Source organism: Mastomys coucha, unplaced genomic scaffold (genome assembly GCF_008632895.1).
Source record: "Mastomys coucha isolate ucsf_1 unplaced genomic scaffold, UCSF_Mcou_1 pScaffold22, whole genome shotgun sequence".
In the NCBI taxonomy this organism is placed as follows: domain Eukaryota; kingdom Metazoa; phylum Chordata; class Mammalia; order Rodentia; family Muridae; genus Mastomys; species Mastomys coucha.
This window is the reverse complement of record NW_022196905.1, coordinates 82,775,720-82,803,571: the sequence shown is the minus strand read 5'-3', so window position 1 is coordinate 82,803,571 and position 27,852 is coordinate 82,775,720. Positions and strand designations below refer to the sequence as shown.

General features: G+C 41.3%; 2 protein-coding genes across 2 annotated transcripts in view; one reads left to right on the top strand and one right to left on the bottom strand.

Moving 5' to 3' along the window:
• Positions 1 to 10,505, top strand: part of Rassf6 (Ras association domain family member 6) — a 37,353-nt gene extending 26,848 nt beyond the window's left edge. Inside the window, exons 5-11 of the mRNA XM_031342093.1 lie at positions 3,695 to 3,792; positions 4,553 to 4,746; positions 6,633 to 6,734; positions 7,031 to 7,082; positions 9,200 to 9,318; positions 9,412 to 9,509; positions 9,612 to 10,505. Coding sequence (XP_031197953.1) covers positions 3,695 to 3,792; positions 4,553 to 4,746; positions 6,633 to 6,734; positions 7,031 to 7,082; positions 9,200 to 9,318; positions 9,412 to 9,509; positions 9,612 to 9,687 — 739 coding nt within the window. The 3' untranslated portion in view covers positions 9,688 to 10,505. The remainder of the gene's footprint in view (positions 1 to 3,694; positions 3,793 to 4,552; positions 4,747 to 6,632; positions 6,735 to 7,030; positions 7,083 to 9,199; positions 9,319 to 9,411; positions 9,510 to 9,611) is intronic.
• A 5,934-nt stretch (positions 10,506 to 16,439) lies between these two features.
• LOC116104465 (alpha-fetoprotein-like) overlaps positions 16,440 to 27,852 on the bottom strand; it is a 37,685-nt gene continuing 26,272 nt past the window's right edge. Inside the window, exons 13-14 of the mRNA XM_031390964.1 lie at positions 23,084 to 23,216; positions 16,440 to 16,972 (exon numbers count right to left, since the gene is read on the bottom strand). Of these exons, the coding sequence (XP_031246824.1) occupies positions 16,904 to 16,972; positions 23,084 to 23,216 (202 nt within the window). The 3' untranslated portion in view covers positions 16,440 to 16,903. The remainder of the gene's footprint in view (positions 16,973 to 23,083; positions 23,217 to 27,852) is intronic.

Here is a 27,852-nt window from a genome sequence, read left to right as displayed (position 1 = left end):
ATAAGCCTATAAGGAACCATAGTAACCAGACATGCACTGGAGTTATTAGCCTGCCCTCTAGCACAGTAACAAGACTTACTGAAACACTGTAAATATGCTTCTGCCATGAATCTTATTATTCTAGTAAGAATTAGCAGGAAGAGACCCCACCCCTTATGCATATAGTGCGGACTGACTCTCTGACACACTCTCTCTCTCTCTCTCTCTCTCTCTCTCTCTCTCTCTCTCTCTCTCTCTCTCTCTCTCTCTCTCTCTCTCTCTCTCTCTCTCTCTCTCTCTCTCCCCGGACTGACTCTCTGACTCTCTCTCTCTCTCTCTCTCTCTCTCTCTCTCTTACACCCACCCATACCCACACACACACACACACACACACACACAAGCATGATAGCATTATTTAGTTGGTGCAGTCAGCTGGGCCTTCAGACATGAAGGCACACTGCAGAGAGAATGGCTTTCCCTGGCCTGTCTGTACAAACACCGGAGGCACTGTTCTCTGCTTCGATTCAGTCTTAGGTACCCTCCCTCCCTTGATCACCTCTTCTCAGGTGACTCACTTAAATTCTGGGTCCCATTAAATTGTGTAAAGAATTTGACCATCCCCCCTATTTCAAAGCTCTCTCAGTTTTTGTCCATGCTTGGTCAGGACTTAACAAAACTGCTCAAACTTACTGGTCCCCCGCCCCCAACTCCCTGTGGAATAGTAGACAATGAAGGACATGGACACTGTGTGCTCAGCTGCAAGGAAGACTCCAGTTGAGCATCTTTCCATTCCTTTGAGAAAATAGTCACTCTTGTTATCTTGGCTTGTTTTAGTCATATTAGCAGCGAGTCACACTGAAGAAGTACTACCCTAATGGGGATGGTGGAGATTTAAAAATACACCAGTAATTTTTGAGCTCCGACCATTTGTGAGTATGGAAATGACTCTGTAGGAGGGACTTTGATCTCTCCTATCTGGGCCAAACATTTTCTTACAGAAATTGTGTGTTAAAAAACAAAACAGACAAGAAGAGCCTCACTGGGGTTATTTTTGCTCTCACTGGCTTTCATTTCTATTTTTAATCTCTCTCTAAAGTCCGTGTTGACATATTTTAGGCAAGCCAAGGCAGAATGAAGTAAAAAGCAAGATGTGAACAGGTGCATATATTTTGGCATCAGTAATGTCTTTTATTTTCTTATGTTATAGATAGGGAAGTGGCTGCATTTTATTTGCCTATCAAATGTCTACCTCCGTTTTATTTTGAAAGTCGTTACAACCCCTCTCCAGCATTAGACCCAGTACACATCCTGGTGTTTGGCCAGAGCAACTCGAGCTGTTGCATGTTTGCCCATGTTCAATTGTTTGATGTTGAAGTTCTAACCAGTTCTTGCCTGAGAAGTACAGACAGCCACCCTTAAGCTTAGCCATGTACACAGTGTATGGAATTCTTCTTGAATTACACCCTTCCAAACTGTAAGGAAGTTGTTCTTAACTTCAGCAAGGAGGGGCACAGGAAAGGGGCAAAAATGAATGTAATGAGTCATGTCTCAGCCCCTGTGTTTTATGGTGCCACACCACTGCCCGAAGCTAAAGAAACTAAGGAGGTGGCTGTCGCAGTTTCAGGTCACTGAGCAGCTGTGGTGACCATAAGTCACCGTTTGTATGAGCTTCTGGTCTTCCCCTGTAGGAAACAGCATCCCATCGCTTTGTCTTTTAGTTTTAGGCTGCCGTTGGTATCCACTGCCCATTGCTACTCCTCTTTCAAAGGTGATTAAACATTACTACTTTTGATTTCTAATATTTCTAATGCTAATTTCTAATAATGCAAGTTGGAGGAAATGTTTCATTTTCTTTGTGGATATTCTGTGGATCTATAGATCTCATCATACTCTACAGATGGAATGTGAGTAGAGACTTGAACTGCTACTACATACAGTTCCTCTACTTTTTGGCATGTACTTTTACTGAGAATATTTCCATCTAGTAGAGTTTGCTCAAAATGTTATTAGCAAGTATATTAGGATCCTATTATCTACTTCTTATGGATCAAATAAAACAAGAGTTACAAAAGGCGTCAGGAGAATTCCAAGGTCAAGAGGAAAACAGTAACTTTGCTTTGACAACACCTGCCGTTGGTGCTTAAGGCGTTGGCCATCCCTATGCTGTTATTTTCTGTTGCTGTGATAAGGCACCACAACCAAAAACATCGCAAGAGGAGAATTGTTTCAGCTTTTGGTTTCAGAGGGACAGAGTCTTTCTTCCAGAGGGACAGAGTCTTTCTTCCAGAGGGACAGAGTCTATCTTGGCAAAGACAGACTGGCATGGCTGCAGGAACAGGAAGCTGGCTGATCACATTGTCTTGGACACAGAGGGATCAGAGAAAGAGAAAAAGAGAGAGACAGACAGAGACAGAGACACAAAGGCAGAGACAGACAGAGACCTAGAGACAAAGACAGAGACGGACACAGCAAAGGGAGCAGCACAAGGCTACAAATCCTCAAAGCTTACCCAGTGACATACTTTCCCCAGCAAGACTCAACTTCCTCAATTTACCATAACTTTTCCAAGCCAATGGCAGAGAAGGTCTTCAGATACATGAGCTTCTGGGGAACACTGTCATTTAAACCACCAGGCAGGGACATTTGGGTAGAGTTACAGCCACAGATAACCCAAATGTAAATATTGGAGCTCATGATGTAAGGGAATTTATGGAAGAGGCTCAAACAGGATAACAAACATTCCCACAGATAGTAGTATCCGTTTGCCCAGAGCGGTACACGAATGCATTGGACCACAAGTTGTGCCTGATCCACCATGAAATGGATTCATATGGTGGTGATTACAGTGATGATGGCGGTGGTGGTGGTGATGGTGGTGGTAGTGGTGGTGATGATGGTAATGCCATTGAAGATGAGATTATTCTGACATTTTTACTAAGTGCTTAACTATATTCAGGGCATTATTTCAAGAGTATTACATAAATTAACATATTAAATCCTACCAACTCTATCCTCCCTCATATTATGATTATTCTCATTTCATAAATGAGGACAGTGAGGTCAAGAGAGGATATATAACTAACTTGTTTAAGGCCAGATATAAAATCAATATGAATGATAATCACTGTAAAATAAACAGCTGTCATGCTTCATCTATTCTAGAGAGTAGAATGCTTGTTTGTAAATTTGCTAATACTTTACATGATATAATAATTTCTTAGTGAAGAATATTTTCATACATTTCTATTTTATAAACTGTATTTTTCAAAGTAGTTCAGTCCTTAAAGATAAGTACCATATATTTTCATGTTAGAGTCACTTCATATAATTGTTTTCATGCTGTGGGTACTTGATTCATGAGTGTAAATGACAATTTTCTATCTAACTCCCCCCAAACCTTATGAACTATTTATGTATTCATGGCTCACATTAACTTCTATTCTCCCTATCTGACTGAACATACATACCTTTTATAGAATCTATGCAATATTGCATTTCAGGATATAGCTGAATTTTTTTGCCCCCAAACATACAGAGTGTATTTAAAACTTGTGCTTATCACTCTAGTATGAGTGGAATCTCTGTAACATGATAAACTTGTTTTAAATTTGGATAATGCATCTACCTACAGAGGCCCTCGACTACAGTATCACCTTGTAAAGATGAGACCTAACACGTGGAATTAGTCTCATTTACAAGATTTGTTACTTCGCAGGAGGATGACTCGCTGGGGAGAATTTGATGACCTTTATCGTATCAGTGAGCTGGACAGGAACCAAATTCCAGCATCTGAAGCCAGGCATTTCCCAGAAGGTTAGTAGCCAAGTCTTATCCGTGTGGTGCATTTTTTAACAACATAAAACACAACTCCTAACCATCTGCCTTTTACACAACCCTACTTGATGAACTCATGTACATGTGCTTCTTAGCGTCCCCAAGGCTCATGGTAGCACATGTGTTGCTTGGGTGGCACGCTATGGGGCAGTCACTCGCCTAGAGCACTCTGCTGCTTTTTTTTTTTTTTTAATGAAACCTAGGGGCAAATTCTCTTAAGTCTCTGTATTCTGTGAGAATGATTTCTTAGGAAGGGGAGCTAAGGCCCAGAGTCTGTCTTCTTAGGAAAGGTCTGATAAGCTTGGCATCAGGACAAAACAGAGATGCGGACCTGGTCTCATGATTTAGAAGAATGATATTCATAGAAGCTACTTGGCTCACCATGGTTTTCTCTCACCTGGCTGAGTCCAGACTGACATAAAAACAGGTTTGTCCAGCTCTTCCAGGCTAAAAGTCGATATAATTTACATCCCCAATAAAGTAGGATTAAAAGACTGCAAATGCCAGTCACGTGATCACACAAATCCTGAGACACAACTCACTAGCAACATTCGCTGCCTGACCAGGCTCACACAGCACCCAATAAGTCAATGTAAGCCAAGCCAAGCAGTGAACTACAGTGCTTTGAAACAGTCAGGAAATAGCAGTCATTCTTGTTAATAAAAGCATGCCAGCATCCCTAGGATGCAAGAAGACAGGCAGCTAAATGATGCTAGCTTCTGGTCTTTATTCTTCCCAGACTATTTATCTTACCACAGCACTCTGAAGCCATATGCAGATGAAGAGCCTGAATCCCCATTGCTCTACAGGACCATGAGTGAGGCAGCTTTGGTAAGAAAAAGGATGAGGGCCCCAGAAATGTACAGAAAAGATAGAATGGGGATGCTAAAGAACCACAGAGCCTCTATCAACGGACACTTCTATGACCATGAGGTGAGTTGCAGTTCTCCTCATGAGGAACAATGTCCCTCACACCAACAATACTATGTACTTCAACTTAGCCTTTAAGTCAGTAATAACAATGGTAGCAGATGCCTAACATTTCACCCAATTTTTCTCTGTAGTAACTAATAAACTAAATTTAAATATGACCTTGTTCATATCTTTGTTAGTTTTGCTAAGCACAGATTTAAATTAGGTAACATGCATAGAACCTGGTCAGGTTCAAGCCAGCTGGGCTCCCTGTACCAAGATGGAAGGAGGTAGACAAAAGGTCCCACTCCTGAGAAGCTGTCTGCAGTTGATACCTGCTGACAAAGGGAAAACCGTTTCCTCCAGTGGAATGTCACTGGGTCTAGCAACTACACATGGGTAGGCTCTCATACCCAGGGATATCTAGCCAACACAAAAGGAACTCCATTTTTTTATGGGCATTGTTGTTTTGCCTACGTGTCTGTCTATGTGTGTGAGGGTGCCAGGTCTGGAACTGGAGAGGTACAAAACAGTGCTGGGTGCTGGGGATTGAACTCTGTTCCTCTAAAAGAGCAGTCAATGCTCTTAACTGCAGAGCCATCTCTTCAGCACCCCCCATCGGGGGTGCTTTTTGTCTCATTTTCATTTGTTTGGGCGTTTTTTTGTCTTGTTGACTTTTTGTCTTGAGTTGTTTGTTTTGGATTTTGGTTTTGGGTTTTTTTCTCTTTATGTGAGAGAAAAGAGAACATGAAGTTTAGTGGTTAGGGAGGAGAGAGGGATCTAGGAAGAATTGGGATAAGGAAACCATGATCAACATATATTGTGTGAAAATTTTTAAATTAAAAATAAATAAATGAATTAAGCAGCACCTACTTGCCAGGCATTGCTATAGAACTTAGGCCAGCCTCTAGTGCTAAGATTACACTACCAAGCTGAATTTAGAACATATTAATAAACCGTCTCATTTATCATAAAACCTCTTTCATGAGGGTGGGTGTCATTTCTTTCTTCTTTACATATAATCAAAGTTCACAGACATCAAGCGATTTCTATTGGGTCATACTGCTTTTAACAATAACTCTGAACTTGACCCCACCATATTTGTGTCACGCCAGAACTCAAGTTATTAACCAATGTGATGGGTGAGTTCTGTCAGGTGCAGGGTGCTGAACTGAGCCTTGGCAATGGCTAGATGAGCTTCCTGAGGTGTGAGTACAAAGCTTAAAGAGGAAAGCCAGCACATCAACAAACAACATCAGAGTCACATAACGGCCCCCACAGAGGTGGTTTAAAGGCATTCAAGCCACTGATTTCACCCAGATGTACATCACATTCTGCATCCTGCCCTTTAGGTCTCACCTTTACACACAAGTTGTTTATACAAGCGTGGCCACGGTTTAGATAAAATTTCCATTCTGATTTTTCTTTTGCTATGACATATAAAATGGACGTGTGTCTTTCTATAACACATATAAGACATTTCACTTGCCCAAGGTAAGAAACATGATCCTTTCTCCCAGAATTCAGAGCTCTTTTCTTACCGCAGGGTCTAACAATCACTTGTGTATTCATTCATTTGACAAATACTTAGAAGTTCTCTGCTAGAGCACTGACTCTCAGCCCCTAAACATGTGACGTTTATATCCTGTAACTTAAAATTCATTCTTATTACTTGTTTTCAATATTTATGAAGGGCTTAGAATATTTCATATATTGCTTAGCATTATCATTCATACAATAACTATTATTAAATTTGTGTTTATTTTCGAACACTGTGACATCACAATGAGTTGCATTATCACTTTTTGGAATTGCATTTCCCCCCCGCCCCACTTCAGGTTCAAGATACTGGTGATAGTTGGTTGACAGAGTGTTGAGCTCTCGTGTGATTTGTTCTTGCCTTTTAGACATCCATCTTCACCCCAACATTTGGATCAGAGACTAAGGTCAGAGCCAACAGTATCATGACAACTGAAGAAGTAATAAAGCAACTTCTGCAAAAATTTAAGGTAACTCACCCAAGCTTTACCTTGTGCATAAATAAAAGCTAGGGAGACCCACAAATGTAGTTCTCGGGAAAAGAGCTGAGGGCTGTGAACCAACATCATATGTTCAATTCTGGTGGATGAGAACTTCCTCAGATTTCCTCAGGGAAGCTGCACCCTGGAAATTCACATTATCCCCCCAAGAGCTGAGAAGGCCTCATGCTGACAGTGAAGGGTCAGGGACCCCCCCCCCAAATACTTTGGGTCTAATAACATCATCTGAAACGATTACATTTATTCCATTTTTTTTCCATTGACAGATTGAGAATAGCCCTCGGGATTTCGCTCTTTACATTATTTTTGGGACAGGAGGTAAGAAAATTTGACCACCGCAGCATGTTAGTTTTCTGTCCATAAGGAAGGCAGAAGAGCAGGCCACTTGAATCTGTCAACAAAGGAAAGAAACAGAATACGAAAGAAAGGAGAGACGGGACAGGGTTCGTTATCATGGTTGTTGATTACAGAGTTTGGGTGTAAGTCTAACACAGTCTACCACTGAGCTACACTCCTATCCTGGAAAGAGGGTTCTTAAAAATCATACATATATCTTCTCCAATTCCAGGGAGAGATAACGTGGGATAAATACCTTCTGGGAGGTAATCATACAAAGGACTTTGCTTGTTTGCCAGATGTTAATTGTTTGAGTGGAGATCAGAATTTCAGGAATCTGTCTGTGGAGGGCTTTCCAGGTGTTGAGCTCCCTGTGTGTTGCCTCTGCACCTATCTCCTGTCCCTCTTGCCCTAGTGAGTTGGTTATCATGACATGCCACCTCTCTGTCAGTTTGCTCTTCCTTATTTGTCACTGAGTCTGACACATCATAAGAATATGAGCTCTCCCTTGGGAGGGAGCACATACAGAACCCAGGGGCGGGGGTGGGGGCAGCAGGGGATATGTTTTCAGTAATGGTTCCAGATCACCAAGAAGCAAGAAGCTTGAGAATGTCAGTTATGGAAGCAGCTGAGGGTGTGAAACCAGGTTAGTGTTAGACTTAAAGGTAGAGAGAGGATTCTGCTACACTGAGGGGAGGAACAGAATCGGGAGGGCCTCCTGTTGCTCCACACATGGCAGGGGGCAGAAATCAGTGCACACTGAATGGGAACAGAAATAAGAGTAAATCTAATCCAGAGATGAGAAACAAACTTGCTCATCGTGAGGAAGGGGGTGAGAAAAGGAGAGAGGTTGGAGGGCTGAGGACTTTTCTTTGTGCTTCATTTCTGTTAAAGTGAAATCCTAGATGGGAGATCACATTGATGAAGTATCAGAGGTACTCTTGTGGTAGGGCATTTATTCTAACTTTTTAAATCTGAAATTCTGGAATTGTATCCATTTTCTTTTGTCTCCTTTTCATGGCTGATAGGATGAAACCCACAAATAGTGAAAAGAACTAATTTCACCAATTCTGCATTTCTATTTTAGTTCTTGGAAGATCCAAGAACTGAATAAGAGATAGCAACGAAAGGAGTTAAGAACAACTATAATAATGGAATTGCATTAACTGAACTTGAAGATAAATGTTTGTTGAGTCAGTGCATGGATGGATGGATGGATGGATGGATGGATGGATGGATGGATGGATGAATGGATGGAGCCATGTTGCTCCCTCAGTTGGACTAGACCTTTGTCTAAATAACTGAAATTAAGGTCAAATTATTTGAACTAGTAAGTCAGACCCTATATTGGGAGGAAGAAATTCATTTGGAGTTTATGTAAAGGTTTTTCTTTTTAATTTCAATTGATACAAATGTTTTCTTATCTAAAATGTAAGGTTACTGTTAGCCAGTGTCAAACATAGTCCAAGAATATTGAGAAGACTTTTCCAGAAATAGCAATTCACAAGCTTTAAATTGCATACCACCAGAGTGTAGTGATTAACTCTTGTCCTGTCCTTCACTGCCCTTCCCTGGGATGATTCATCTATTTGTCCATTGTATCCACACTGCAGACACAACCTCCCCATTAGTCACTTAGTATCGGCTTAGTTAGCAGGTCCATCATCGAGGCACCATAGTATTAGTCTTCAAGTAATACTTCAGCAGGAGATGAAAATGGTCTCAAACAAGTATAAAAGCAATAACACTGACGGTGTTATTAGATTATATTGTGGTTACTCTATTTTGTTACTAGTGACACTCCCCTCTTACTGTGACTAATGTATAAATTGAACTTTATTGTAGATATGTACATATATGTATAGGACAAACAGATGTACATATGGCATTATATACCATCTACAGTGTCACATGTTCTGTGAGGTCTGGGAATATATCCACCATGGGTAATGGGGCATGGCTCTCCTTTTTGTGGGATAGAGGGTTCTCAGAATATGTTGTTCCTAAAACAAATCAAAGGAAGACCAAAAAGACAAAATTACCTTCTTTTCTTTTTCTTGGATTAACTCTAATTGTGGTTAATTCCTTCCTATTCACAGAGCAGAGAAAGCTAAAGAAGACTGATGTTCCACTGCTGCAGAGGCTAGTACAAGGGCCATCCAAAAGCAATGCTCGGATCTTCCTCATGGATAAAGATGCCGAAGAAATTAGCAGTGATGTATGGGCGCCCGCAGCTTCTGTGTGTTTGCGCTTGCACGTCTCCCGCTGACGGGGCGCTTCTTATCCTAAAACCTTCTGTTTTCCTTTTCAGGTGGCTCCGTACATTAATTTTCACTTTTCTTTCTTGGAATCTATCCTTCAAAGATTAGATGAAGAAGAGAAAATGGAGACCGAGAGAATAATGGCAAAGTGAGTCCAGAGTGGACCCCTGGGTATTTCATCCTTCTGTTGGTCCCTTCTGTAGGTGCCCTCCAGGTACCCTGTTTTTTATATTCTTGCTCTCCTTTTCAGATTCAATACTGAAAGGGCCTTTATACTGAGATGTCTTCAGAGTAAACAGGCAGCGAAAACAGAGACCACAGTCTAGAAGCGCAGCAGCTCCTGATAGTAAGCCCTCCTCAACGGAGTTAGAGGAGTCACTGCTGAATCAGTGTTCGGTCTGCTCTGCAACCTAGTATGCATGACCCTGAAGCTTTGGAAAACTGAATGCCAAGAACCTGCTTCCTCTTTGAAATGCTGAGGTTGGCTATGGTTCAGAGTTGTACCAAGGCAAGATGGGACTTCATTTCAGTAACTGAAGGAAGCCTGCACATTGCGTATTCCAAATGTCATCGATAGCAAGTTCTTGAGTGAGCCCAGACTGAAGTGGGCTCTGTTCCTATCACTTGGTTTAAACTTGTTTTATCTTGCACTTTTATAAGAGCTGAGATACTCAATGACTCATAAATGATTAGAAGTAAACATTTCCAGTTCTTGATGTCAACAAGAAACACATGCTCAAGCCATCAGAGATCTGAACTGACAATGTTTCACGGTTGTGTGAACATTTGAGCATTTTCATCAAATTTGGAAATAGATCTACACAGGCTGATGATTTTTAACTTTGTAGTATCAGAGCTGCCTGACCTTTTAGAATAAAATGGTTTAGGACTTTGTAAAGAAACCTAAACTCGAGGCTGGATAGATGGCTAAGTGGTTAAGAGCATTGACTACTGTTCCAGAAAACCCAGGTTCAGTTCCCAGCACCTACAGAGCAATTCTCCAACCATCTGCAGCTTCTGTCCTAGAGGATTTGATACCCATCTATGTGGACATTGCAAGCACATGGTGCACAGACACAGAGGCAGGCAAAACAGCTATACATATAAAACAATAAACAAATATTATTTTTAAAAAAACTAAACTGATTGTCCAGGCCTTTCATTTGTCACCACACCCTTCTGGAGTACTGATGACTTCCAAGCTGTCATTTAAAGACATTAAATTAAATTAAATTAATTAAAATTTCAAATGTCTTTAAAAGTGGGTTGTATTCATTATCTTTCTTTATCCTTATAAACACACATATACCACAAACATATAATATATTGTATTTGCTCGAAGAGGACTTACTGCAAATGCCTCCTTGTTGCTAATGATTCCTGTGGATAAAGCCATGCTGCTGTAGCTGAGCCACAGGACATCACAGCATCCTTGTTGTATAAGATACTCTCATAGGTCTGGCAGGTCTACTAATCCCATCTAGAAAAGTGAAAATACTATGGGGTTTTATTTGTAAACTCTTTATCAACATGGAGTTTTAATCAATATCCTTCCATCCCCAAATGACTTCCATTTGAATTTTGTCTTAAGTTGTTCAGCCATGTTACCTGTGCTAAGGCAAGGTTGTATTACCAACATTAAATTGTGAAACAGTTCTGATAGTAAGCTAATCATCGCCAGCATCGCCAGAACGCAGGTTCTGGCTGACACGATAGGAATAGTGTGGCCTTCTTGTCCAGGGAAGTCTCCCTCACTAGTTGGAATGAACTCTTATATTTCCAATGTTTTGCTTATTGATCAAGAAAGGCATGGCTTCATCTCACTAAAAGTGGACCCAAAAATCATAATATGTTGAAAACCTACCCAGGTGTGGTGGCATATCCTTGTACTCTTACCCTCGGGCGAAGGCAGGAAGAGTTCTACAAATTTGGATTGCACAGATTAGTGACTTCCAGGACAACCTGTGCCTTAAACAAAGCCCTATCTTAAAATGAGATAAATGTATATAAAAAGTCTACAGAGTGTATGACAAGCTTAGCAAGTCTTGCACAGGAAAAGAAAGTTGGTATGAAAACTTACGAAAGAGAAAAATACAAGTAAGTGCTAAGTATATGCAAAGTATTGCACCCAACAGTGACCAACTACAGTCATCAGTTGAGATTGGGAGAGAGAAACCGTTCAGTAACATAAAGTAAAATTAGCATGAAGAATTATTAAACTATGATAGGGCAGCAGCAGTAAAGGTAGAAATAGAGCGCTAATGGGTAGGTACCTGACAAAGCCAGTCCTACACATCCCTGTCTTGAGTATTCATGGAGATGAGAACTAAATATAGACACGAGGATTCTGGCCAACAATCTGGCCTGCAGTGGGTTCCAATTACACCACCACTGCCCTAAATAAGAGCTGGAGAAACAGAACCACATAAAGCTGCACTTCACAGGCTGCTAGCCCTGGAGAAACCCCTGGATGCAGGGTGAAGAAGGAAAAGTCTGGTCTCCAGGAGCCGGGAAACCTCAAAGACCTCCAACCACTCTGTTTTTACAGTCTGCCCTCTGCTGGCAAAATATGATAATGTGCAAGCTTAGGAGGAGGCTACCTGAACCCCACCACCTAGGTTTTCAAACTGAATTTGGGCAGAGAACATAGAAGCTGCCGTATCAGCACAATAAAATCCCTACTGGCAAAGATTAAACTATTCGACAGATAGCGACAATGTGTGCTGCAGCAAATGGGATTTTTTTTCCCCTTGAATACAAGTTAGATGTTAAATTTATCCTATAATTCTAAGGAATTATATGGACATCAGAGACACAAAAACTTTCTTCAAAGTTGTTTACTGAGCTGATGCTACAGTCATTAAAATTATATTTTAATAATAAAGTTAAATTTTCCTTATAAATATAAGAATATATAATCACATTGTAAAATATTCATCCATTAGGTTATTACTTACTTGCATATTTGCACATTAACCCAAAACAAGTTATAGTAAGAAGTACAGGCAAGAATATATTCCCACTAGATACAAACTTTTTAATTATTCAAATGACACATTGACCTTACCTTTGTGAGATTTAACAAATCGTTCTTATCTGTCCCCCATAATTCTTCTGCAAATCGGCTGAACATAATGATTGTCTTTTATTTTCAATTGAGAGACAATTGTAAAAGTGTGGCATTTAATGTGATGCTGTTGGTTAGGATGTGGAATGATTGATTTGGCAAGTTAATCACATCATATGCTTATTACATGCTTTCAGCATCTAGGAATGCTAAGGGACAGAGCAAAGCAGAAGAGACAGTGTGTGCCTCACAAAGCTGCTAAGGCTCTTCCAGTGCGCTGCTGGATCGCATCCTTAGGCATGTGATGGTCTGAGCCCACCGGGAAAGCCTGTTTGATCAGGCACTGCTGTGACTTCTAGGGAAAGCCAGCAGGCACTTCTCTAGACAGCTCTAGAATACCAGGTTCTCTCAGAAGTGGATCTCTGGCCTTCAAAGGCTAGAACTTATCCTAACACCTTTGGCGCAACTTTCCAAGCGACTCTGAGCCGGAAAACTTCTGGTCTTCAGAAACCGTGAGATCAGAAACATTAGCTATGTTGTGTGGCTAACTGCTAAGATGGCTGGCCACACAGACCTAGATAACTAATGCGGTTCCAAAGGCTAAATCTATTTCAGCTGGTTTTGCATGGTGCAAGACCATGGACTTTTTTGTCAAAAAAGGTTTTTCCTTCTTTTAGGTGATCCAAATATGTCACTGTCAGTTACATATTAATTTAAGTTAAACCCTAGATATCATACTATAGTAATTAATCATAGAGTCTGTTGCATTTTACAGTTGTACTTTTTGTATTTCATATTATGTCTTGTACATAGGATATGCTCAATGAAATGAATAAATAATTCATGACTTATTTATATAAAACACGCCTATAAACTCAACTGTGCATACCTTTCCTTATTCTCAAGGATGATCCAGTAGCTAGAAACTCTGTTACATATTTTACTTAACATAAACTGCCCTACCAAAAAACCCCACCCAAAATATATTTTATTAGCTCAGGACTCTGAAGAATTCAGTTAGCCAGCGTTACTGCGGAAAGTAGTTGCCAGCTGTGATTGGTGTGAGAACCTGAAGGGGAGGCATGCCCTGTGTGAGGCAGTTGACGAAGGGGAGAAATGGCAGGTTTGACAACTATGTTGACGTTTGTACATGGGAAACATATGATAGGAAGTAGTTAGAAAGGAAACCTTCAGCACCATCAATTTATACACTCGATGGTATTTAACACATTAGGGTTGGGCCACTGACATCAATATTTGAGCAACAAAACCTGAGTACCACTTGCCTTCTGCCTTGCATGGCTTCATATGGATACTAGTGTACTGATCATGCAATCTCATGAAGAAATTATTCTTTGAATTCAGTGTTATATATGAGGAAAGTAATCATTGAAAGGCTAGAAGATTGACAGAGATTAATTAGAAGAAACGGGTAGGATTTGAACCTGTGGATGGATGTTAAGAGTTGAATTCTAGGAGACTGGTTCCAGGACTCTACTCAGACATTACCATCTAAGAATGCTAAAGTACTTCTTAAAAATGGACAATCTGCATGTAACCTGCAGCCTCCCAGAAACTCTGTCATCTCTAGCTTACTTGTAACTATGACAAGGTAAGTGATGTGTAAGTACTGTTATACTGTATTGATTGATTAGGGATGAATGACAAGGAAACCTCTGTTTGGCATGGTAATAGTTAAGTATCTTTTCTCCACAGTCTACTGACTGCACAGGAGCAGCATCTGCAGAGGAGAGATGCCTGCAGCTGTTTCATTGAACAGTTGTGAGCACAGTGTGAATAACACATGTAAATGCTGTTGCTTTGCCTATAAGAAGCATTGGGGGAGAGTATCTGTTACATTTAAATAAGCTTATGTCACACGCACCTCTCTGCCATGGCAGCCTTCCCTTCCACCAAGCCTCATTGCCCACCAACCACTTTGTTTTTGTCTTACTGCTAGCCATATTGGGCTGAGGAGCCATATTGGGCTAAGCAAATAGCTCAGGGGGTCAAGTGCTTGCTGTGAAAGCACAAGGATTTGAGTTCAAATTCCCTGGATGCACATAAAGCCAGATGTGATAACGCACATCTGTAATCCCAGGGTGCCTAGGGCAAGATAGGAAGTGGAGACTAGAGAGTCCTGAGAAGCTAGTTGCCTAGCTAGCCCGGTATACACAATGGCAAATGAGGCAGGAGGTGATGGTCTACACCATGTTTGTCCTGTTACTGCCAGACAGCTACTACAGCATGCATGTGCCCACACTCAAACACAAAGACACACACACAAGATTCAAAACACAATACAAAAACCACAGGCAAATGGATTACTCACACTCTTTGAATCACCTTCAGCTCTTGTCCACCCACTGTGGAAGCCATTCTTCCTGCAAAGTTCTGAGCAAGGTTCCATCCTTCAGTGACCTATCTAGGTCTCTGTTACAGTGGATGATTTCAAACCCCTGTGTAACATGATCCTTTGCCAATGCTGTGAACTATGTCTTTACAATAATGCCTTAAATTGATTGTGTCTTATATCAGCTCATCAGTGACTTAGACTCCTTGTATTTATCTTTATTTTATCCCTTGTATGTTTTCAAGTATGTGTGTGTGTGTGTGTGTGTGTGTGTGTACAAGCACATATATGAGAACAGGTCCCAGTAGAGGCTAGAAGAGGGATCCTCCAAACAGGAGTCATAAGTGACAATGAGTTGCTAGATGTGGGTGTGAAGAAGCAAATTTGCGCTAAAAAAAAAACAAAGCTACATGTGTTCTTAACAGCTGAACTATCTCTCTGGTCTCCACCATATTTTACACAGTGTGTTGCATACATGGGATGATCAACAAATGTGAATATTGCTAATCCATGTAAACATATTAATAACTCTGGAGTAGAAAAAAACAAGATCAAATTAAGAGCATCATTAAAAGATTTCTGTTTCTCCAATCAAAAGAATTCACTTACTCAGTAAGTGATGTTTATAAAAAGATAAAGATGCGTGAGAATAGGGTTATTAACTACCCCTACCAGTGTTCTGTGGTTATTATTAATAACCAGAGAGATTTCTAGCACAGGCCAGACCACCAGGTGGTCACCTGGTGTTCTGGGGGCTATGCTCTGGGCCACAGAGAGCAGTTTACCCAGGCCTGGGGTTTCTCTCCAGTGAGAAAGAAACTGTCTCAAAGGAGAGATGAAAACCTCACTCAAGGAAAAAAGTCCTAGAACAAGGGTCAGTGAAAAGACTGAGTGTCTCCATCCTCAAGGGCAGCACAGGGGTAGCTCGACCTCAAAAAAAACTCTCCCCTGAGACCATGGGAATGTTTACTCTGACCAGTGTGGGGTACAGGGCTTACCAGTTCTCTGAAGTTTGGGCTAGGAAGCATTGGATCCCCATGTGGTAGCAGGGGAATGTAAACCTGCAGAGTTTCTAAATCCAAGTCTCAGGCACCATATGATGTATTTATAAAAAGATAAAGAGAGAGGGGATATGTTTGGTGATGTGCAGTGAGGTGTGGGGGAAGGGAGTGCCTCCGCAGGCCCATGCTAAGGCATCCCTTCCCCACTGAGGGACCAGTCACATGATGGTATAGTACAGAATAGAGTTTATTCAGGGCATGGGGAGGGGAGTTAAGAGGGTAGTAGAGGCAGAGAAAAACAGAGAGAGAGAGAGAGAGAGAGAGAGAGAGAGAGAGAGTAGAGAAGTAGAGCATGTAGAGAGGGGAAGGAAATGGGGAAAGAGGGGAGAATGGACAAGACAGAGCAGAAGCAGGAAGACAAGAGGAAGAGAGAGGAGGGGGCAAGCAGTCCCTTTTATAGTGAGTCAGGTATACCTGGCTGTTGCCAGGTAACTGTGGAGTGGAGCTTAGGCAAAATGCTAACAGTAAATACTATAATAGTAAAAACTAACTATTAATATTAATCAATAATATAAATGTTGTTATTAATTTATATAACTAAATTAATATTTTTAAAAAATCAGAAAAAATTAAAGTCCCAATTATAAATCCATTGTGTCATTTTCAGTACAATTTATTGCTCAAATTAATACAAATGTATTGGGTGCCATTGGGCAATGTCAAACTTAAATACACACAGGAGAGCCAGGAGCAAGAGCCCAGTCACGAAGATAATTTTATTCATGCGTTTTCCTCTGTTCAGTCATTCCCAGTGGTACAGACAGTTCTATGTTGACCTTGAAGCCTCCACTGTGGGGCCCAGCTGCAGTTCCCAGCGAGGTGTGGCTGCACATTAAATTGTCTGGAGGCCTTGAATGTTCTTTGGGTTCTTGTCTCTGCCACTACCCTTGAGAGGTAGCCCTGAGATGGGAGAGCTCTGAGGGGCTGACCTGGGAGTCCATATGTCATCTGCTGAGGGGAAAGGAAAGATGGTGTGGGCCAGCAAGTGTTCTGCAACAGCACTGAGCCAATGAGAAGGCTCTCAACTGTCTCCTTCCACAGCGCTGATCTCAGCGATGATCCTACATCAACCCGCTCTGGGATGAGTCGGGCTCTAAGAGGGACTGGCACCTCGTAATCAGCTGAGGTCCCTAGGGGAAAAAAAAAACAGGCATGACTGTGAGAGGAAAGAAGTCAAAACTACTAATGGCCTGGCCCTACACAGAAAACTGGGGCTTCCATATTGGATTCTGAGGTGACTCTATGATGCCCCTCCCTCTCAGTGTCAGACTTCCCCACAGGCCTGGTGGCATAAAGACTCAGGGAATTACAAGTCCTTTCTCCATTTCAGGTCATCAGAACTAAAATAGTTTCATCTCTTCTCAAAATGGTCAGCTCTTTTGCTGCAGGATAACGCACATGTACATGTTCACACATACAAACAGATGGACTCATCTACACCAACATACAGATGCACAAATATACATGGCACACACAGACAACACATACGCACTCACGCGCACACACACACACACACACACACACACACACACGTGCACACATGTGAGCTGGCTTGCCTTCCTAAGCACCCATAGCATTCCTGGGAGAAGGCTGAGTGTATTTGTTTAGCTCCTCCTCCTGAGCTCTGACATCATCACAGTCCATCATTTAGGCAGTGGGACCTTTTCAGGCTTGCTTTGCCATATGCTTCTGGACTTTAAGAAATCCCTCCTCTTTCGATAACCTATAAGTTTTAAAGTCAATTTTCTTTTTTTTTTTTTAAATGTATTTACCTTTATTTTATGTGCATTGGTGCTTTGCCAGCATGTATGTGTATGTGAGTGTCAGATATTGAAGTTAGTAGTGAGCTACCATATGGGTGCTGGGATTTGAACCAGGGTACTCTGGAAGACCAGTCAGTGCCCTTAACCACCTAGCTATCTCTCCAGCCCCCCTTTTAAGTAAATTTTCATGGGAAGTCACTGTGTAAGCTTAACCAGAGACCTAATTTGTTCTACATTTCTCTGAAGTTAATAGTAACAGCAGTCTATTCTGTACTTGTCTTTTCTGACACCATGTATTCCGTAGTTCCTTGGTAAATTGTAATTGTTACAGTAGCCATTAATGTGCAAATATGTTTCTGGCTAAGGTAAGATAGGGGAAAGGCATCCAGAAAAACCAATTTATTTATTATTTTATGCTGTTTTGGGTTAAAGTTAGGGCCATGTGCTAAGCAAAGGCTCTATCAGGAAGCTATGTAGCTGTGTCCTGAGCCTAGAAAAGCATAAATCAGTCTAATAATGAAGATGGCCCTGAATAGAAGGAGAACTTCACAACCTGACATACAGTCCACACAAAACTTCCAGAGAAAACTGGGTGTGGGCTGGATAGGCATGCTCACAAATACTTTTAACCCCAGTTTACCCAGGGCTGCATGAAGAAGACACCCTATGAGGTCAGCCATCAATCGGTCTAAAGGTAACTCAGGCTAAATTGAAAGATAATGCAACATTTTATTACAGAAACTATATAAGTAAAGCCCAGAGTTCTTCCAGCTGTGTGAGAAAAGTAGCTCCTTGTGCTTGGTTTGTGAGCATGGGAAAGGGGCAGTTAAGTACTCTCAGAAAGGAAGGAGGTATCAAGAAACAATTACACACACGTGGCATCATTTTATGCTGTCAATGGTAGTCTACAAATGAGAAAACTTCACTGACCAGGTAGCAGCTGTAATGTCTCTTTTGAAAGATAACAGGAAGTCTCTGACCTTTAGCAGACCCACCTGCTATTATAAATAATATTTCCAGTAAATCTACCATTGAATAGACTACCAGTTTCTAATTTTAGTAACAACCTGTTAATAGACAACATGCATGTTCCAGTTATGAGGCAGGTTCTTTAAACCAGGCAATGTAACACAGTACACTATAGTATACAATACACTGTGATACAGAATACACTATATTAATTAAATGATGATAATATTTCTTAAAGTTATCTCAAGACTCATAAGAAGATGAAAAGACTTAAAATTCTTTGTCTCTTACAAATAGGGATGTACCCTGTTCCTCTTTATTTGTGTTGTAAGCCACATTGTGTATTACTTAATTTTCAACTTATGGAATTTATCAAAAACAAAAACAAAAACAAAAAACTGTGTTCAGTAACTCAGTATGACCTGATCAATATATATTTAGCTAATCATCCTACTTAACCAGACCATCATTTTTTTCTTCATAATTGTATCATACAATTGTGGTAGCTCTGACAGTAGTCTCATTAAGCTGGGCCGACTCATCCTGTGTAGTCTAGACTATTAAAATCATAGGTAGCTTTGTTTTGTGTTAACCTGTGTGGAGCCACATCTCAGAGAAAAATTCACCTTCCGTACTCCTTTCACGTTGACTAGCAAGCACATTTCATCACACCCGACATCTGCTGAGTCACAGTAACTTTGTTCAGCTCTCATGTCCTGTGAGGTGATGAATAAGTCTGGTGTGGTTATTCTTCTTCACAGAAGATTTTGTACGATTAAACTACAGAATTTCTGTGAATAGAAAGCTTTCCTTGTGCCTGCTAACGTTTGTTCCCATACTCCCATTGTTTCCAGAACTATGGAGTCTCCTTCCTTGGACTGTGCAGATTCAGCCTGGTTCTAGTTCTTCTCTTCTTCAGGAAAAACACACTGGGTACCCAGTTGCTTTGTCTCCATGTTTTGGTTATTCTAGCCAGCATTCTGACACTGGCTATGGCTTGTCACCTTTTCCTTCTTACAGTTTTCCTGTTGTTAAGGAGTTACACATTAAAATGTATCTTCTGTCTAAAAGGCTTTCTCCTCTCACTGGCCTTTAGGAGAATGGCAGGTTTCAAGCTCACACAAGTCCTCCTTTAGGAAGTAGAACAGGTTTACAAACAGTTACAGTCTCAGGAAACAAAGGAAATGCCTTCCAGGCACTGCCTGAAGTTGGCCTTCAGAGCTCTTTCAGGCTCCACAGATGGTCAGCAGGCTGAACCCTCTCCTGGAATCTCAGCTCCAGGGAGACTCTTGGGCCATTGCAACATACTGTTCTCCATCACCAGTCAAACCCAGAATCTGTCAGCCAACATAGAAACCAGAGGTACAGACTTCTAAAGAAAAGACTCCAAAATATTTTCTTCATTGATTGCTACCTTTTAGGCTAGCCTCTTTATTCATTACACAGTCTGTTTTAAAACATATTCTAGCCTTAAATACTGATATTTAAGATCCCCTAATTCTTCCATTTTCTTCTATAATGATGTTGTTTCCCAGTGGTTTCTCTACGTCTACTGCCATCCTTTCTCTTGGCCTCTTACCCCAAGCCAGACCTAAGGAAATACCGGGAGGAGTAGAGGGTAATTTGTCCATCTTCACAATGAAAAGGAGTTCCTGGGATGTTCTTGGCACACTACACCACCAGCAGCAGCAGCAGTGCCTGGGAGCTTGCGAGAAACTTGGAGTCACCAGACTCCACACAGCCCTATAGAATCAACAGCCCTGTGGGCAGAGCATGCTCACTTGGTTTTAGCTATGGTCCGGATTATACATACTAAAATCTGACAAGCCTGGCCTGAAAGGAACACAGAAAAGTAAATGTGACCCAACAAGAAAGAATGTGATGGAACAATTCATAAATCCTAGCGACTTTTAACTAGTATAACATAGCATTCAAATAACTTCTATGGCCTTCTCAATTGAGGAGAAATCTCAAAATGAACAAGGGAAGGAAAAGACCTTTATAACTAATAATTAAAAATACACTACAGCCTTCCAATGTGGGCAGGTGCCCTGAGCAATCCTTGGGCACAATCTCCACAGCCAGTCCCACAAAACCCAGAGGAAGCCCCACTCCCAGGTGCTCTAACACACCTAGGATCCCAAGATCCCAGGAGCTTGATCAACCCAGGATCTCAGGGTCCCAGAGGCAGCTTGACTACCAGGAGCTCTGACACACCCAGGATCTCAGGATCACAGGAACACAGAATCACAGGATCACAAAGGCAGCTGAACTCTGAGGAGTTTTGATACAACCAGGATCACAAGAAGGACAGGCTCCAGTCAGATATAGCAAGAGCAGGTAGCACTAGAGATAATCAGATGGCAGGAGGCAACCATAAGAACATAAACAACAGAAACCAAGGTTACTTGACATCATCAGAAGCCAATTCTCCCACCATAGCAAGTCCTGGATACATGATCACACCAGAAAAGCAAGATTCAGATCTAAAATCACTTCTCATGAGGATGATAGATGACTTTAAGAAGGACATAAATAACTCCCTTAAAGAAATACAGGAGAACACAGATAAACAGCTAGAAGCCCTTAAAAAGGAAACACAAAAATCCCTTAAAGAATTATAGGAAAACACAATCAAACAGATGAAGGAAATGAACAAAACCATCCAAGGTTTAAAAATGGAAATAGAAACAATAAAGAAATCACAAAGGGAGACAACCCTGGAGTTAGAAAACCTACGAAAGAGATCAGGAGTTACAGATGCAAGCATCACCAACAGAATACAAGAGATAGAAGAGAGAATCTCAGGGGCAGAAAACACCACAGAAAACATTGACACAACAGTCAAAGAAAATGCAAAATGCAAAAGCTCCTAACCCAAAACATCCAGGAAATCCAGAACACAATGAGAAGGCCAAACCTAAGGATAATAGGTATAGAAGAGAGTAAAGAGTCCCAACTTAAAGGGCAAGTCAATATTTTCAACAAAATTCTAGAAGAAAACTTCCATAACCTAAAGAAAGAGATGCCCATGAACATACAAGAAGCCTACAGAACTCCAAATAGACTGGACCAGAAAAGAAATTCCTTCCTTCACCTAATAATCAAAGCACCAAATGCACTAAATAAAGAAATAATTTTAAAAGCAGTAAAGGGAAAAGGTCAAGTAACATATAAAGGCAGGCCTATCAGAATTACACCAGACTTCTCACCAGAAACTACAAAAGCTAGATCCTGGACAGATGTCATACAGACCCTCAGAGAAAACAAATGCCAGCCCAGGCTATTATGCCCAGCAAAACTCTCAATTATCATAGATGGAGAAAAGAAGATATTCCATAACAAAACAAAATTTACACAATATCTTTCCATAAATCCAGTCCTACAAAGAATAATAGATGAAAGACACTAACTAATAAGTGCTGCCTGGCACTTATTTTAAATGAATATTTAATTTGCCTTTATTCCACCTCATAGTGGATCTATCAGGATGTAACAACATTATTGAGAGCGATCTGTTAGATGTTTGATTTTTACTGGAAGCATAAAGTTCAGAGAAGCAGCAGAAAGGAGCAAGTAATTAAAGCAATACTGAAAGTTATTATCTTTTAAAATATTCCTGAGAACTACTGCTAAACAGAGCTTTGCCCAGCCCCAGCCTGCCTTGCCAAATGTAGAGGAGTCTGTGTCTCAACCATACAGTCACATGTCCCTGTAGCTACTGCCCAGTCGAGTCCTCATCCCTCCGTGGCTGTCCTGCATCCCTTCCTCATCAAGACGGTCCATGGGTTCACTGAGACACATTCTATGACACCCTTGGCAGCTTTACAATCCTGTGAAAAATCATTTGTCATTAACTGCATACAACAGTGTTAATTATACAAAATTGGCTTCCTGGAGGTTAGTTTTGTGTGTGTGCTTGTGTATGTGTGTGTACACAGGTGTGCATATGTGCATTCATGTGTGTGTGTGTGTGTGTGTGTGCGTGCGCACACACCTACAGTTTGGTCCTGTTCTTGCCTTTCTGTGTTCATGAAGTTCTGCCCACTGAGGAAATAAAATTCTTTTTACCTGGTCCCCAGCTTCTGTTCTCAAAGAGAAACAATTCATGATCGTGCCCTAGAAATTCCTAGAAAAATAAAATCTCACTACTTTCTCCAAGAGCGGTTTAAACTGCCAATTTTTAATTTTTTTTTTTTAATTTTTAAATGACTCTGTTTCTCTGTTCTTAGAACAGGCCTTCAGTTCAACCTCCCGCTCCTGCTTCTTAGAATCAACTCCCATCTGGCACCAGAGTTATTATGTCTAACTCTTCTATTTGTGTCTGATTTTTCTAGTTTCTCCAAACATACATAAATGTTAAGATGCCCAAAGCCCAGGAACGGTACGATCCGTCACTCCCACTGGTTCATTCAGTCTGTGATCTTTCTTCTAATCTCAAAGTTGCAATGGGGAAAGGGTAACACCCCAACATTTTTTTTTTGCATGTTTGGTGAAAGACATAGATACCTCTTCTTGAAAACACAGTTCTCTCCTCGGTGCATGGCAGCACTTCTCCACCAGGTGCACAAAATCCTCGCCAATGGAATGGAACACCTCCTCTGCTGCATGTGGCTTCTGCTTCACGAGGTTGCTGAGGACCCTAAAGCACAAGTGGGGGAGGGGTATTAGCTCCTGAGTTTGCAAGGCCACCTTACTGATTTAGATCCGCAGAGCACCCATGACTTCTCCACACAGCGACACTCTTCAGGTTAAGGATACGGAAAAGTGACCCATGGCCTCACAGCGCACACAGTGTTCCTCTCTCCCTTCATTTCATATGGACATTCCCATCAATTCTTCCTTCTTAGCATGATGAGCACATCACTTTAGCTATCTTCTCCACCCCCAAACCCACACCTTCACCTCACCTGAGGACATAGAATGCTGAGGCAGTGTGACTGTCATCAGTGAGACAGTACAGCCTGCACCATCTTCAGAAACTTCCAGAAAACATGACTGGCCCTTGAAGCATGACATTGCCTACTTCTGAGAAGTTCCATGGCAGAGCCAAGAGAATTCAGGTCATGTCATCTAAGTTTCCTAGTTCTAGGCCTTAGGAATTTAGGTAAAAGCAGATATGGTGACAGAGAGTATAAATGAAATTTTCTTTGTAGTAATTTGTAATAGAAAGTGAAGATAATGTCCATGCCCAAGAATAGTAAACAGTTTGATTCATACAGCAGAACATTACAGGACCATTAAAATGCCATTGGAAAGAATAACTAGTGACAGAATGTATATAAAATATATAGCATAATATTGTAAAGAAAAAATATAAAATATTTGGGTAGCAGTCATTTTTTGGCATATGTTAATCTTTGCTGCATCTCAGCCACTGTACCCATAATTTTATTTATGTTTTTTAGTGTTAGGACTTCAGTCTTCACCTGACAGTGTCCTTCATTTTGCTTTTTTAACAGGGGTTTTGGATTCCTTGGACAAAACTCACAAATCTGTGGGATGAGCTTTCATCACAAAAGCTGAATGAGAAGTCTACCTAATGAGAGACTGGGACTGAGAAGCAGGGCAAACTCTGTAGTTACCTGCTAGGTCTCTCTCCATTAGACTCAGTTCTGAATCATATGGGCAGAGGGTGGTGGTGGTGGGGGCAGCTAACTCTCTGAACAAGTACTGAGAAAGTGTTTTCTCGAAAGTCCTGAAAATAATAAAGGCACCTCAGCTCTGCCATGGCGGCCCCCGAAGCTATGTCATCCTGGGAGGGGAGAGGGATGCCAGCTTTGTGGGCGATGGTGGGAGCGGCAAGCCAGGACTACTCCCGTGAGTCTGGACTAGTACCAGGGTCGCATGTCTGGAGAGCTTCTGAGGAACTGTGAAAGTGGAGGAGTGTCTCTTAAACTTGCCCCTGAGGGCCATAGGTGATGGAAATGGAGGAGTGTCTCTTAAACTCCCCCCCTGAGAGCCATAGGTGATGGCTGGCACGGAAATGCTACATAAGCAGGCTGTAGCAAGAGCCTGCAAGACCTGCATTATTAATCATAGAGAACCCACGACTGGTGAGCAGACGTGTGTGCCCACCGTACAGATATGACATCATAGACTCCTGTGTCACACGTGTATTTATAATGTGTAGCTCTACACCGTTGGGCTTAAATGATGATTTTCTTCTCTATTTGTCTGTATTTTACAAATGATCACAGTTACCTTTATCATAAAAAGAATCATTTTTTAAAAAAAAATCAGAACATAAAATAACATAATCTTTCTTGCCAACTGTTCTATGCATATTCAGTCTTCATTCTTAACTCTACCTAACCTGAGTCCATCTCCAATGAAGACAGCATGATTGTGTCTCCATGCCATTTAATCTCCATAGTGTGGGTATATAATTCCACCGATTTATACCACCTATGAATGATAATTATCAGATTCTATCAAACTGATTATTCAGAGTGAGGAACACAGACTTCTTCCTATTACAGTTGGGTGAATACATGCACACACACACACACATACATGCACACACACACACGCACACACACACATACATGCATACACACACACACACACACACACACACACACACACACACACATTCCTACTAAAACAATTGCTTGTGGCATTGAATTGTGCTGGGCAAGGTGCCAGGAGATGAGTCTGACCCGAGTCCCAGGCCACAGAAACAGACACACATGTCCTTGTGAGTGTATTTGTCAGAGATTCTGAAGCTCATGCGTCCAGCAGGACTAGCCTGTCAGGCAGGCCCAGAGATCTGTCTCTGCCTCTGTTGCTGCAGGTGCATGAAGCGTCACTTAGGTTCTGTAGATGCTGGAGGCGACACTTGGGTCTCATGCTTCCACCGTAAGCATGTTAGTCCCCGAGCCGTCTCTCCAGACCTAGAACTGACTCGTCCTATAATTGGAAATGTGTACATGTTGACAAGCATTTCCTCATTTCTCTTACTCTAACGTTCCTTGAAAAACACCAGATCATGAACCTTGACAACCTACACCACGGGATTTCTCTGTTTCTAAGCATGGAACAGAGGTGGTGGTGGTGGTGGTGGTGTTGGTGGTAGGTCCATTTGCAGCCATTTTTAACTATGTCCTTCCATCAGGGTCTCCTTTCCTCCTGACACCGACAAAAAAAAAAAGTGTACCTCACCCCAGCTTGCCTACATATTCACTTACTAGCTAATAACCAGGGACAGTCTTACTATCCTAATGAGGTCTTCAGTTAGAACGAAGCTTCCTCACATACACTCCCCTCCCTTTCTGACTCACAGCTGCGAGTTCCCAAACACCTTGACTTTACACCTCACACCTCTCAAATGCTCTAGTCTCATCTCTGGAAATAGCCTTTCCCCCTCTCCAGGCTTGCTTTCTGCCCGCCCTTCAGCTACTTCATGGATGCAGTTCTCAGAATGGCCAGTAGAGGGAGGAAGCGCACAAGAGCTGAGGATGGAAGTTCACCCTGAAACAAGGAGAAATGGCCTTCCCTGTGCATGATGGGCAAGAAAGGACCTCCCTTCGCCCGATTTCAGGACATCTGGAAATGAGGTTCAGAACGGGAACATCGGGGAGTCGTTACTTCTGACCACTCCGAACACAAAAGCCGCCGGTTCTGTAAGGGCGATGGGCGATGGGCGATGGGCGTGGGAGGGCTGTGGAGGGCTCACCCCCACAGTGCTCACCCCCAAGGACTTCTTTAGAGGTCGATTACCTCCCCTATCCCCTTAAGCTCCCCAGCCCCTGTCTTGTCCTGGCAGTCTCTGGCCCTCTAGTGTTCTCAAGGTAAGTTTTTGAGTTTATCTTTAAATTTCTTATGTCCTATTTTGATCCTAATTACTACAAATTTGTTTCCGGATTTTTGTTTCTACAGTACTTAATGTTCACTAAATTATCTATCATTTCGTTTAAAACAAATCTTCTGCTTATATACCATTTAAAATTAACTTTCACATTAGTTTTCATACTTGCTTTCAAATAATTTTTTTGAAGGTCTATTACCTATTTTCTTTTTCTTTTACTCAGTACTAGGGAATAAAGACAAGGCCTTACTCATGCTTGGGATGAATATATACTGTATACTGGGCATATACACTGAGCTATATCCCCAGACCGTTTTTTAATAGTTTTTCAGATTTAGAGACAGCCTCACTACATACCTAGGTCAGGCTGGCCTCACTCACTCTGCAGCCCAGGCTTGCCCAGAACTCACTGCAGTCCCCCTGAAGTATCTCTTCAGACTACAGGTTCCTTCCAGCAGGCCCAGCTTCTATTTCCTGTTTACTGTTACTCTTCAGTTTTCCTATGACCTCAGCTTCTGCTTCCTGCCCCTGTTGTGTGGTCTCAGAGTGAGACCAGCTTTCTCATCCCCTAGTTACTTCATAATTAAAACAGTGCAATGATGTTCCCTACCTCGTAAATTTGCAGTGAGGGTTTGATGAAGTGCTACCTGGCTATGTACTGGGAACTTCTTCAAGGAGCAGCAAACCTAGTTTTCTAGAGGGGACATTAACTTCTTTCTTGTATTCTCACATCGAGCCTCGGCTAATTGTTACTAACTTACAGTAGCCTTTAGCAGAAAGATACAATATTTAGTTTATGGTGTTTAGTGTAAATAAATGCTATAGGCATAGATACATTTCTCTGGTAATATGCAAGTCTGCAAAGTGTTGTTCATCACTGTTCTGGACTTTCCCTGGAGGTCCAATTACAAACTAAGAATATAACAACTTTCCCTCATCTTCACTTAACCATCAAATAGAAAGAATGTGTCCTTTCTTATCATTAGAGGAAGGAAACAGAGGGGGAATGGTATGTAAATATATACGTGTATATATATGTGTATATATATATTATATATTATATGTTGCATATATTATTTTATTATATTATACATTATGTATTAATATTCTACATAATATATGCTATGTGTTATGTGTTATCAGTTATAATATATTATACATTATATATTGTATATCGTGTCTTAAATTATACATAATGTGTTATATATACACATATACATTGGGGGTTGGTCTTGTGCTATGTATATAAATATACAAATGCTAAATACTGGCTCCCAAGACCTAGTTGCCCTCACATGAGTCAATTCCCACATACAACAGCCTTTGTTATATAAAGCTTGCTCTCCAATTTAAAGCTATTGGTTAAATAAAAGTGGCTATAGCCAATTACTAGGGAGAACAAAGGAAGGCAGAGTTTCAGTTATGGGCTGGGCTGGGGATAGCAGGCAGAGACCACAAGGACAGAAGG